At 44.1% G+C, this 10,825-nt stretch overlaps 1 protein-coding gene across 1 annotated transcript; it reads left to right on the top strand.

The window, feature by feature from the left end:
* Window positions 1–5,288: 5,288 nt before the first annotated feature.
* LOC103349714 (kinesin-like protein KIF22) lies at window positions 5,289–10,037 on the top strand (the record flags this gene model as incomplete). Its single annotated transcript, XM_008262526.4, is given in 3 exon segments — window positions 5,289–5,485; window positions 5,487–5,806; window positions 5,809–10,037. Coding segments are annotated over 3 exon segments (963 nt in total), but the record flags the coding sequence as incomplete, so codon positions are not given.
* Between the last annotated feature and the right edge of the window lie 788 nt (window positions 10,038–10,825).

The raw sequence follows: 10,825 nt of genomic DNA, 5'->3' as shown, positions 1-10,825 counted from the left end.
GTGGGATTGATTCTGTTATGGGGAACAGTGAGAGTTTTCCTACAAATATGAAGATGTTTAGCAACACCCGTGGCCTCTGCCCACCAGTGGTGCCACCCACTCCAGTCATCACAATCAAAAAGCATCTCAGGGCTGGTGCTGTGGCACAGAGGGTTAAAGCCCCAGGCTGCAGTACTGGCATCCCTTGTGGGCATAGGTTCAGGTCCTGGCTGCTCCACTTGCTATCCAGCTCCCTGCTAATACGCCTGAGAGGCAGTGGAGAATGGCCCGAGTCCTTGGGCCCCTGCACCCATTTGGGTGACCCAGAGGAAGCTCCTAGCTCCTGGCTTCAGATCGGCTTAGCTCTGGCCATTGTAGCCATTCGGGGAGTGAACCAGCGGATGGAGGATGCTCTCTGTCTCTACCTCTCTGTGTAATCTGTCTTTAAAATAAATAAAATAAATCTTTAAAAAAAAAAAAGCATCTCTAGAAATCGCAAAATGTTACCTGGGGGCTTACAATTGCTGTTTTAAAGAGTGAAAATGTGAATTGTAAAATCTGGTGGTGGGGCTGGTGCTGTGGCACAGTAAATTAATCTTCCGCGGGTGGTGCCGGCATCCCATATGGGTGCTGGTTCTAGTCCTGGCTGCTCCTCTTCTGATCCAGCTTTCTGATATGGCCTGGGAAAACAGTAGAAGATGGCCCAAGTGCTTGGCACCCATGTGGGAGACCCAGAAGCAGCTCCTGGCTCCTGGCTTCAGCTCAGCTCAGCTCTGGCTGTTGTTGCCATTCAGGAGTGAACCAGCAGATGGAAGACCTTTCTCTCTGTCTCTCTCTCACAATCTGTAACTCTACCTCTGAAATAAATAAATAAAATAAATAAAATGTGGCAATGATGCCAGAACCAGACGGGATGAAGTGCTACATGTTATAGCTATAAACCAGGCCCTGGAACAAGCAGCCTGGATTCCAGTCCTACCTCTGCCACTACAGCTGCCTGATCTGGACATGTCACTCAGAAACTACTCAGTTTCTCATTTCCCTCCAGTTATTCTCTCTTCAAAGATGTCCCCAGGAGCCATGAGATCTGAGCTTGCCCTAACAGGGAATTAGAATTTTAGTGAAATAACTGCAAAGTTATATGACTGCGCTATCTCAGTAAGTCTTTCTTTACTCAGTGGAATCAAGAGGTTAGAAAACTGTACGTCTGGCAGAGGTCACTAAGGGAAAACAATTTCAAGTCTACACCTTCCTGAGTTTCTATTTCTTAATCTACAATTCCTCAGCTCAAAGGATGAGTAGGGAGAGATGGAATTTAGGAGACAGTTGTTACAAATGAAAAGTACCAGGGGGTAAATCCACCACCTGCAATGCTGACATTATATATGGGCACGGTTTCAAGTCCCAGCTGTTCCACTTCCAATCTAGCTCCCCGTTAATGTGCCTGGCAGGGCAGTAGGGGATGGCCCAAGTGTTTGGGCCCCTGCACTCACATGGGAGACCTGGAAAAAGCTCCTGGCTCCTGGCTTTGGCCTGGCCCAGCCCTGATCATTACAACCATTTGGGAAGTGAACCAGCAGATGGAAGATATCTCTAACTCTGCCTTTCAAATAAATAAAATAAATCTTAAGAAAAAAGTAAAAGATAACAGATAATAATTCCTCCTAATGGGGCATTGCTACGTGAGCTAATCTTCCCAAATAACTGAGCCTCAATTAATCAAGTCTCTAGATCCAAATTCCAGGAGGGTGAAATATAGTAGCTCATACATCATTTTTCACCTTTGCTACATATTAGAATCACTGGGGAGCTTTTAAACATCCTGATACCTGGACTGCAACTCAGATTAATTAAACTAGTCTGTAGGAGTGGGACTCTGGCACCAAAAGCCTTTAAAACTTTCTAGTTGATTCCAATGTGTATCTGAGTTTGAGAACTAACAAGTTAAAGGTACTAAAAAGAAGCAATTGGTCAAACAGAATATGAAACATGTTATAGGACAGGAGACCCAAGTTATTCAATAAGTAAATGACTTCTTTTAAGAAAAAAACAGGAGGGGTAGAGAAGGGGGACTGTCACAGATTGAAAGACTAAATAGACATGAAATACAAACTGTAAACTCTGTTTGGCTCTTACTAGGAGAAAAACTATAAAAAGACATAGTGGAGACAATTGGGAAAATTTCAACATAAGATATTAAGGAACTGCTATCAATTTTGTTGAGTGTGTAACAAGACTATGGTTAGGTTAAGATCAAAATCCCTACATGTAAGAGACTAACACTGAAGTACTTGTATATATGTATGAGCTGTTATGTTTCAGTCTCCAATTTGCTGTAAAATGAAAGAAAGAGAAGGAGGGGAGAGGGAGGGAGGGAGGAAGAAGAAAAAGGGAAGGGAAGGGAGGGAAAAGAAGAATGAAAGAAAATGACCAAAAACTGGTGGTTATTGAGATTGAGTGATAATATTGGGGTTCACTGTAATACTCTCTCTACAATTATACCAGTATATGTGTAAAATTTTCCAAAAAAAAGCTTCAAAAATTAAGAGAACTTCTACTTGCCTTCTTGAATAATATACTCCTAAAAATATTTGAGCCACGTCAAGGGAGGTGAAGGGAAGGCCACAGCTAGCCCAGGGCACACGTGCAGCCCATATGCAGTGGGGAGTTTGTCTAAGAGTGTGTCTAAGACTGTGGCAGGAAAAGCACCAGTATCCACCACCATCTACTCCACAAACCCCAGTCAGTTTGCAACACCTGCCCTATTTAGGGTCTGAACCCAGCTGAGCACAGTGAGAAGACAAGGGATTGGGAGATTAGTTGGAAAGCGAAAGTGTAGATCAACTAAATATATCGGACACAATCAGAGCAGAGTATTATTATCAGAAAAGAGTTACAAATATGGAAAAGAGAGAGCTAGAGTGAATCCTGTAATGTTAGATTGAAATGAAGGGTGTCAGTGTGAACTGAGTTTCCAACACTTAAAGTTACATTTAAGTGCAGCTATCATACGTGATCCCCCACTCAGGTTGACTCCTGGATGCTCAAAATCTGACTCGGGCACTGAGCAGGAACAGTGATTTCTACTAATACCAGGGGTTTTACCTCTCTACTATTAAAAACCTCTCTCTTGCTCTCCCTGAATCTCCCTTAAGGAAAAGGTATCTCTAAGTCTTCAACCGTTGAGCATCCTAACACAAATCAGCTTGAGTCTTCGCTTTGGGACAGGCTCTTATATCTTATTTTTCCTTCCTAATATACAGAAATGAGGGGCCAATTTTGTGCATATGAGAAAAAAGCTGCAGCCAGCGGTGCCAACTTCCCATATAGGCGCCAGTTCATGTGCTGGCTGCTCCACTTCTGATCCAGTTCCCTGCCAGTGGCCTGGGAAAAGCAATGGATGATGGCCCAAGTGTTGGAATCCCTGCCACCCACCTGGGAGACTGGGCTGAAGTTCTTGGCAGTGTGTGGAAGACCACCTCTCTCTCTCCCTCTGTCTCTGTAACTCTAACTTGCAAAGAAATAAACTTTTTTTTTTTTAAAGTGGCTTCCCCACTTTAAAAAGAAAAAACACAAATTATCCATTACAAAGAGAACTGATAAATAACACTAAAATCTAAAGAAACAGTAATAAAAGTCAGCAGCACTTTATTGGGGTCTGAACCCCAACGAAGATAATGAGCTCTGATAGTTAGAAATAACAGTAGTAGTAGTAGTAATAATAATAATAATAGTAATAATAATAATAAAAGCAAGCCTGTAAATTTCTGAGCCTGGTAGCATCTTAAATGCCTAATATTAATGCATTTAATCCTCACAACCACCCAGCGAGTTCGGTAATATGATCCTCGTTTAACAAAGCAATAAAATGAAGCAGAGAGGTTATGGGAGAGACCAAAAGTCACACAGTCAGTAAGCGGCAGAGGCAGGATCTCGAACTGGAAACCCGACTGCAAAATTCTGGATGTTATCCAGTAGCACAGATTAGCTGAAAGACCTTGGAACTGACCTTGTCTTCTGGTAGAGAAAAATATAACGGCCCCCATTCTCAAGACTTGTCTGTGTGACCCAAGAATCCCGTCTCCAACTGCCCCAAGGGCCGACCCAGGCACGGGGACAGGGCCTCGGAGCGCAGGGAGCCCTAGGCGGGGACTCTGGGGGCCCCGCCGCCTCCCCAGGCTCTCCCAGCTCTGGAGAAGGGGCTGCTGGGGACGGTGAGGGGCGGGCGTCGCGCCACACCCAGGCCCCGCCAACATCCTCCTGCAGGGCCGGCCGGAAGGGAACCACGGAGCCGACGGCACCCCACACCACAAAGCGGAGGCCGGACGCGCACCGCTCGCGCGCCCCGTACTTACAAAGTGTCCGAAACTAGCCGAGCACCCGCGGGGCGGGGCGCCGAGGCCACTTCCGGGCCTCTCTAGCCGGCGCCTCGGCGGCACTCGGTCGCCGCGAGCCTCCCGTCTCGTACCCGCGCCGCGTCCCCGCGCCTCGCCCGCCCCCGAGAACACGGAAAGTCTTCCAGCTGCGGCGAAGAGACGGGAGCAGGTGCGGAGCCAGGTGTGTAGTTGGAGAGGGCAGTGTCACGGTACCCCTTCTAAATGTCTAATTTTAGAGCAGATGGCCTTACCTAATGAACACGCCCATGGTAAATATGCATATCTAACTGCTTTGAGGAATGGTGTGTGTAGAAAACCTACAATAATCGAACACTGAGATTTTGATGAGTAATACAGCAGTTGAGCAAGGTTGCTGAATTTTTTGAAGAAGTTCGTAGTCACCGTTGTATTTCCCATCACCAGCCCAGGTTACAAAAAGTAATTTTAAAAAACAACAGTAGTTTTAGCAGCAAAGAAACAGAAAGGATACTTTAATGAAAATGTTATAAAACTTATAATATTATATAATCTTATAAAAGATAAATAATTGAGATATATACCTTGTCTGTGTAGATGAAAACTCAATGTCGTAAAGGTGTCATTATTTCCTAAATTAATCTGTAAGTTCAGTGCCAAGTCTATCAAAATCCCAGTAATGATCTCTGTGGAATTCGGCTGTTTAATTCAAGTTTATGTGGAATAATGAGAGAATGAGGAAGATTCAAGGAATTTTTTGAGGAACTGGAGAAGGTGCAGAAAATTTGTCCTACCTAATATACAGGTTCATTTTAAATGTGTAGTAACTGAGACTCTGTAGTACTGGCCCGACTATAGACAAGTAGAACAGGAAAACAACATGTATGTGTAAGAGACTGATGTGTGACAGAAGTGGCAGTACAAGTCTGCAGAGAAAGAGCTGCTTGACACATATGACACACATATGTGTCAGCCCACAGCATCCTCATTGCCAACATTGCCCCCGCGCTCAACTTTGCGGCCAGGTCCAAGGAAATCATCAACCGGCCTTTCACCAACGAGAGCCTGCAGCTTCACGCCGTGGCACCTGTTAAACTGTCTCAGAAAGAACTGCTAGGCCCAGCAGAGGCAAAGAGAGCCCGGGGCCCTGAAGAGCCCTGAGCCCCCAGCAGCTCTGGCCTCTGCCTCCCAGAAACTCAGCCCCCTGCAGAAGCTGAGCAGCATGGACCCTGCCATGCAGGAGCGCCTCCTGAGCTTGGACCGTCTGTTGGGCTCCCAGGGGAGCCAGGGGACCCCTCTGCTGAGCACCCCAAGGCGAGAGAGGATGGTGCTTATGAAGACAGTGGAAGAGAAGGACTTGGAAATAAAGAGGCTTAAGATGAAGCAGAAAGAACTGGAGGCCCAAGTGCAGGCCCAGGAGGCTGTGGACCCCAAGGAGAAGGAGAATTACTCCCCCACCCTGCTCCGACCCCTGCCCCGCGCACTAGCATGGTCGCAAAGCCCCTGAAAAAGGCTGTGGTGATGCCCCTGCAACTGATTCAGGAGCAGGCAGCCTCCCCAAGCACGGAAATCCACGTTCTTAAGAAGAGAGGCCGGAAGAGAAAGCCGGAGCCCCTGGATGCCTCGGAGCCCGAGGAGAAGGCTGAGGACGGCTGGGAGCTGCAGATCAGCCCCGAGCTGCTGGCCCGCGGCCGCCAGAAAATCCTGGACTTCCTCAACGAAGGCTCGGCCCGGGATCTGCGCGGCCTGCAGCACATCTGGCAGAAGGCCCAGTTCATCGTGAGCTGGAGGGAGCTCCACGGCCGCTTCAGCCAGGCGGAGGACCTGGAGCGTGTGGAAGGCATATCCGGAAAGCAGATGGAGTCGTTCCTCAAGGCCAACATCCTGGGTCTCGCCGCCAGTCAGCGCTGCAGCCCCTGCTGACCGCTGTCGCCTCCCTCCCCCTTTTTCAATCCTTGTCTAACTGAGTGTTGTGTAAATACAGTTGTTACTCTGGTAAAAAAAAAAAAAAAAAAAAAAAAAAAAAAAAAAAAAAAAAGCCTGCTGGGCTTGAGAATAACTATGATTATTGTTACTTATTTTAAAAATTTAGAGACCAGCGCTGTGGCGCAGTGGATTAACGCCCTGGCCTGAAGCGCCGGCATCCCATATGGGGGCCAGTTCTAGTCCTGGCTGCTCCACTTCTGATCCAGCTCTCTGCTATGGCCTGGGAAAGCAGTAGAAGATGGCCCAAGGACCATCCCTGCACCCGTGTGGGAGACCCCTAAGAAGCTCCAGGCTCCTGGCTTTGGATCGGCGTAGCTCTGGCCGTTGTGGCCATCTGGGGTGTGAACCAGCAGATGGAAGACTTCTCTTTCTGTCTCTACCTACCTCTCTGTACCTCTCTCTTTGAAAAAAAAGAAAAAGAAAAAAAGAAAGGCAGAGGTACAGAGAGGCAAAGAGAGAGAAGTTTTTCACCTGCTGGCTCACTCCTTGAATGGCTGCAACAGCTGGAACTGGTCTTCCTTCCATTGGTTCACTCCCCGGATGGCCACAACAGACGGAGCTGTGCCAATCCGAAACCAGGTGCTTCTTCCTGGTCTCCCATGCGGGTGCAGGTGCCCAAGCACTTGGACCATCTTCTACTGTTTTCCCAGGCCATCGCAGAGAGCTGGATTGGAAGAGTAGTAGCCTCCAGTAGTAGTAGATTAAGCTGGTCCCTTAATCTGTCTTTGGTAATTACCTATATTGGCACATTTTGTGTTCTGTATGACATTATATTTCTTTCCGGTGTCTCCTCCTTTCAACCTGAAGAACTCCATTTTATATCTTGTAAGGCATGGCTGTTAGAAACGTTTTATCAGTTTTTGTTCATCTGAGAAAAAGAAAGTTTATTTCACCTTCATTTCCTGAGAACTACAAACCAAAATTTCAACAGGCGCTCTTCCTAGAAAGCTTGATTTCCCTATCAAAGAATAATTATAAAGCTGGCAGACTCCAGTTGTCAGGAATGTGGAGAGAGACCTCAATTCATTAGTCATTAAGGGATAGACAGGTTGGGACCAAATGAACTCCTGAACAAAGGAAATTAGAACACTTGGCCGACGCTGCGGCTCAATAAACTAACCCTCCGCCTGCGGCACCCGCACACCGGGTTCTAATCCCGGTGCAATGTGCCGGCCGCGGCGGCCATTGGAGGGTGAACCAACAGCAAAAGGAAGACTCCTTCCCAGGACAAGACTTGGACTTCTGCTTTCAGTCATCACTGAGGAAGTAATACTAGAATATTCTCAGATTTTAAACAACTACAAAACTGTATAAAATGTATGAATCAAGTAGTTTTTTGAAAGATTTATTTATTTACTTAGAAGTAGAGTTACAGGCAGAGAGAGGGAGTGACAGAGATCTTCAGTCTGCTAGTTCACTGCACAAATGGCTGCAATGGCCAGAGCTGGGCTGATCTAAAGCCAGGAGCCAGGAGCTTCTTCTGGGTCTCCCACGCAGGTGCAGGGACCCAAGCATTTGGGCCATCTTCTACTGCTTTCCCAGGCCATAAGCAGAGAGTAGGATCAGAAGTAGAGCAGCTGGGACTAGAACCGGCACCCATATGGGATGCCAGCGGGCAGGCAGAGCCCACTAAGCCACAGCACTGGCCCCTGAATCAAGTATTTTAAAACATGAACAGTGGCCAATCTAGGACACACACGAGAGGGGAAAATACATGAGATGAACTCCTCAGTCACTGTGGTCCTCTGTCCAGAAAGTTTCCCAACCACAGAATCCAGAGGTCAAGCCCAAGCTTCATCTGTGAAGATGAGCGGAGAGTCTAGGACACCTCCATGATTGTATTCTGTGTTTCTCCATGTATTTACCTTTATCAGCAAGCTTTGTTCTTTCGTGTGCTTTGTGTCATTTGTCAGAATTCTTTTGTTTCAACTTGAAGTATTTCTGGTAAAGCATGTCCTAGGTAATAAACTATCTTAGCTTTTGTTAATCTAGGAAAGTATTTATCTCTCCTTTATTTTTGAAGGATAATTTTTGCCAGATACAGTTCAACTTGAAGTATTTCTGGTAAAGTATGTCCTAGGTAATAAACTATCTTAGCTTTTGTTAATCTAGGAAAGTATTTATCTCTCCTTTATTTTTGAAGGATAATTTGTGCCAGATACAGTATTCTTGGTGGCAGATTTTTTTTTCTTCAGTAACTTTGTCACCCAACTCCCTTCTGACCTCTGAGGTTTCTGCTGAGAAATCTGATAGCCTTCGGACTTGCGTGTGACAAGTCATTTTTCTCTTACTGGCTATGAAATCCTTTGTGTGTGACTTTTGACGATTTGATTATAATATGTGTCAGTATAGATTTCTTTGGGCTTATTTTGGTTGGATTTGTTAGCCTTTTGAACCTAAATGTCCGTTTTCCTTCCTCAAATTTGCGGGGCTACAATTTCTTTAAATAACCTTTCTGCCTGTTTCTTTCTTCAACCTGTTAAAATGCTTTAATGAGTATATTGGTCCACCTAATGATGTCTTATAAATCCCATAAGCTCAGATCCTTAGGGGCGGACTAATTGGCTGGCATTACCGCTTACAAAAGTGTTTTGAGGGGCCTGTGCCGTGGCGCAGAGGGTTAAAACCCTGGCCTGCAGTGCCACATTCTATACAGGCGCCCATTTGAGTCCTGGCTGCCCCACTTTGGATCCAGCTCTCCACTAATGCACCTGAGAAAGCAATAGAAGATGGCCCAAGTCCTTGGATCCCCTGCACCAACATGGGAGACCTGGAATAAGCTCAGATCAGCACAGCTCAGCTCCTGCCATTGCGGTTATTTGGGGAGTTAACCAGCGGGTGGAAGGCCTCTCTCTGTAACTCTTTCAAATAAATAAGATAAAAAATTTCTTTAAAAAAGTGTCTTGAACTTAATGGAGCTTCTGTCGAGAAATAAAGTTTGTATTTTTTTAACTCCATTGTCATAAAGTTTTAAAATTCCCCTTATAAATACAGTAACACAAACTTCAGAGAAGTGATAGATGGAAACAGAATTACAGGGAGGAATGAAGAGAAGCAGGGTGGTGAATCTGTATATAAATATAAAAGACTTTCCTTGTTTTCTTTATTTTCCTTATAAACAAATTTAAAGCAAAAAGAATATCATGTTAACCTGAGACTTAAAATGTGATGACAATGGCATTACAAAACATTAGTAATAGCAAAGGAGTCAGTTACACTGTTGTAAGTTTCCATCTATTGTAAGTATGCGTGAAATGGTTGGTAAAATATGAAGTGATATAATTTTATCTCCAGGTAGACTATGATAAATTAAAGATAGGAACTGCATTTCCTATAACAGCCATTAGATGCCTATTTCCACGGCAGCACTCATTTCTTCAGAAATGCGTTTATCATTAAGTGTATGAAGAGGTACTGACATGAGTCTCTCCAAATGCTCTGTTCACATGATTCATATATTTGTAAAATATGAAGACAAGATTGTATATTTTGGCAACAAATGTTTAAACCCATTGTTTTTCTGAATTCTGGCTCTGCTTCTCATATTTTCCTCTCATTGAGTGCCACTGAAACACTGATAAGCAATTTTGGCATCTGGGTAAAAAATGAATCACATTATCTATAATGTGGAAAGGTATTTTGATATGATCTCTTTCTGTCTTTCCCTCTCTTTTTGTAACTCTGCCTTTCAAATAAATAAATAAGTTAAAAAGAAATAAATGATAAATTATAAGACAAAATTATTAAAGAACAAATTAAAATTTAGAAATTAATGGAATTTGAAAACAAAAGTAATAAGGGGACAGTCATATGCCACATTATTATGTTCCAGCTAGCAATAGACTACATATATGACAGTGGTCCTATAAAATTATAGCAGAGCTGACAAATTCCTATTGCCTCACATTTTTCCTGTGTCTTTTCTAGGTTTAGATACACACATTCAATAGAGAAACTCATTGTGTTATAGTTGCCTACTATATGCAGAACAGTAACATGCTGTATAGATCTGCAGCCTACTAGCAATATACCATATACCAGTAATATACCATATAGCCAAGGTGGGTTGTAGGCTGTCCCACCCAGGTTTGTGTAAATACAATGTATTATGTTTACACCTTGACAGAATAGTCTAGCAACACATTCAGAACGTCTCCCTGTCACTAATCATTATGTAACTGTAATCAAGAAAATCAACAGAAATAATTCTGATGTCAGGAAGCAAATTATAACAGAAAAACAGCTTCAGATTATATGAAAGTAGTAGTTTGTTAAGAAGAAAAGCTACATTTTGAATAGAATAATAAATGGGCTCTTGGATTGTTCAGTATAACAAAGAGCAGTGAATCACTCAACACATTTAAATTTTATGCACATTTGACATAAAATATGTCAAGAAAATACAAGATGCCATTGGTAATAAGGACATAAAAGGCCAGCTAGTTAAAAAGTATCAATACAAATTCTTAGATTCTGTCCTTACACAGAAACAAACTCTCCTTAAGTCT

This window comes from Oryctolagus cuniculus, chromosome 5, assembly GCF_964237555.1.
Source record: "Oryctolagus cuniculus chromosome 5, mOryCun1.1, whole genome shotgun sequence".
Taxonomy (NCBI): Eukaryota; Metazoa; Chordata; class Mammalia; order Lagomorpha; family Leporidae; genus Oryctolagus; species Oryctolagus cuniculus.
Note: the sequence above shows the minus strand (reverse complement) of the source record. Positions and strands in the feature narration are given on the sequence as shown.